The sequence below is a fragment of the Monoraphidium neglectum genome, assembly GCF_000611645.1.
Source record: "Monoraphidium neglectum strain SAG 48.87 unplaced genomic scaffold scaffold02316, whole genome shotgun sequence".
In the NCBI taxonomy this organism is placed as follows: Eukaryota; Viridiplantae; Chlorophyta; class Chlorophyceae; order Sphaeropleales; family Selenastraceae; genus Monoraphidium; species Monoraphidium neglectum.
This window is the reverse complement of record NW_014011312.1, coordinates 1-2,408: the sequence shown is the minus strand read 5'-3', so window position 1 is coordinate 2,408 and position 2,408 is coordinate 1. Positions and strand designations below refer to the sequence as shown.

The 2,408-nt window shown below is 61.5% G+C and overlaps 1 protein-coding gene across 1 annotated transcript in view; it reads left to right on the top strand.

The window, feature by feature from the left end:
• Positions 1-2,358, top strand: part of MNEG_10442 (cellulose synthase (UDP-forming)) — a gene marked incomplete at both ends in the record, with an annotated part of 4,931 nt that extends 2,573 nt beyond the window's left edge. The window contains 6 exons of the mRNA XM_014041085.1: positions 6-347; positions 632-848; positions 1,166-1,293; positions 1,700-1,771; positions 2,004-2,121; positions 2,300-2,358. Coding sequence (XP_013896539.1) covers positions 6-347; positions 632-848; positions 1,166-1,293; positions 1,700-1,771; positions 2,004-2,121; positions 2,300-2,358 — 936 coding nt within the window. The remainder of the gene's footprint in view (positions 1-5; positions 348-631; positions 849-1,165; positions 1,294-1,699; positions 1,772-2,003; positions 2,122-2,299) is intronic.
• Positions 2,359-2,408: the final 50 nt, after the last annotated feature.

Below are 2,408 nucleotides of genomic sequence, written 5' to 3'. Positions count from 1 at the left end.
AGCAGGAGCAGGAGCAGGAGCAGGAGCAGGAGCAGGAGCAGGAGCAGGAGCAGGAGCAGGAGCAGGAGCAGGAGCAGGAGCAGGTGCAGGTGCAGGTGCAGGAGCAGCAGCAGCAGCAGCAGCAGCAGGAGCAGGAGGAGGAGGAGGAGCCCGTGCAGCAACAGCGGCAGCAGCAACAGCAGCAGCAACAGCAGCAGCAGCAGCAGCAGAAGGAGGAGGAGCAGCAGCAGCAGCCGCAGATGCCGCCCGTCGACGTGTTTGTGGTGTGCTATGAGGAGCCTGTAGAAGTCGTGGAGCCGACAGTGGTGGCCGCCGTCAACCTTGACTACCCAGCCGGCCTGCTGACGGTGGGGGCCAGTGCCAATTTCAAGAAACCACGCCCGTGCCTGGGCCTGCAGCACGGTGGCGGCAGCAGCAGCTGCAGCGCCTGGGGGCGCCCTGCGGAGCTGCGGCGTGGCGCCGCAAATAGCTGCACCTGAGACAGCCGGGTTCGATAGAGCAGTGCGCCGTCCCTTCGCTAGTGCTGCATGCCCAACGGCTTCTGATTGCTGATGTGTTGACATGCATGTGCAGCCGGCACATTTTCACCAGCCCCCACGCACGCTCCGTGCAAACCCCGCGCAAACCGCAGGTGCACGTCCTGCATGACGGCAGAGACCCGGGCGTCGAGGACATGGTGACCCGCCTGCAGCTTCAGTGCAGCTTCATGGGGCGCGACCCGCGCCTGGCCTACGTGCGTCGACGCAAGGCGGCCGGCGTGCCGCACCACGCGAAGGCTGGCAACATCAACAGCTGCTTGCTGCTGGAGGGGGAGGGGCGCGGGGACTTTGTCCTTGTGCTTGACTGCGGTGCGTGGGCGCTTGGTGGAGGGAGGGCTTATGTAGTCAACTACAACGTTGCTGCGGCGAAGTTGTGCTGACTGTGTCGGCTGGCAGCCGGCGGCGCTCTCTCGTGTTTTTGGGAGGGTTTGATTGCCTGTTGCCTGCCTGTTTCCACCAACTGCGGTGTATGGGAGGGAGCACTGCAGCGGTGCATGGGCGTCGGTTCTGCAACAGCTGTGTGCCGGTGGGCGCTTGAGTCCTCCAGCCCCTCCCGCATACTCACGTAGCCTGGTGCACGCAGCGGAAGATTAACAGCTGAGTGTCATTCACGCTGCATCCCGCAGACATGATCGTGCACCCCGAGTTCCTGATGCGGACGCTGGGGCACTTTTACAGGCGGCTGGGTGACTCAGCATCGAAGGGCGGCGCCTGGGAGCTGAAGGATGACGCGGCACTGCTGCAGACGCCCCAGGTGATGGGTCGTGCATCATTGCTGCGGTGCCGCTGCTTCAGGGCTCGCAGCATTCGCCTGGGGCTGACATGTGTGCTGCGTGCTCCGCCGCATTTTTGTCAGGCGTCGGTTAAAAAGGCCTCGCCCCCAGCGGGCATCCTGCATACTCTGTTCAGATGACAGTACGTGTTGAAACAGACACTGTTGTCACGGGCACCAACGGCAGGTTGCTCTGCAGCACTAATTTGCTGGACAGTCGCCCGCGCGCCAGCCTGCCAGCCATAGCAGTATGCAGCCGGCCGCGTGCAGTCAAACATGACCAATCTCCGCCGGTCAAACACACGCGGCTCATGGATGCTGTACTGATGTTGAATGAATCCAAGGCGTCGAAGTCCAATGCCAGACCACAACTTTTTGCTTACGACAGGATTTCTACAACGTGGAGCCCGATGACCCGTTCTGCGACTGCGCGCGCTTCTTCTACGGCACCATGATGCAGGTGGGGTCGGGGGCGTCACCCGCCACAGGGAGCCAGATTTTGCTCTGCCCCTCGATGCTGGGAAAGCGTGATGTAATGACATGTAATGCCATGCATTGTGATGTTGATGTGATTATACGATATTTTATGTATTGAAAAGCATTGCAATGCACCATGATCATGCATGTCATGTCATGCTTTGTCATGTCATGTAATGTGATGTGATGTGATGCAATACACCATAATCACGCAGGGCCGCGACGGCGCGGGCGCGGCCCCCTGCTGCGGTACCGGCGTGCTGTTCAGACGGGACGCCCTGGTGTCGATCGGGGGCCAGGCGCACGAGTCGGTGACCGAAGACTTTGCCACCGGTGAGCGCGTGCCTGTGAATGGTGTGTCGTCAGCACCCATCAAGAGCATCGGGGCCGCAGGATACGTATTTATGTGTCTCTCAGGCAGCCGCGTTCGATCGCGGCAACACCGTCGCTAAAGCATGCTCCTCATCGCTGCTTGCCCGGCCGCCGCTGCCCGATCCATTTCGCCTCGCAGACCCACATCTCTCAATCCCTGCAGCCTTGCATCCAGCGGTGGCTTCGCCGGCCGCCTGAAATACCGTTCAGAAATCTCCCCTCACCCCTTACCTGCCACACCCCACACC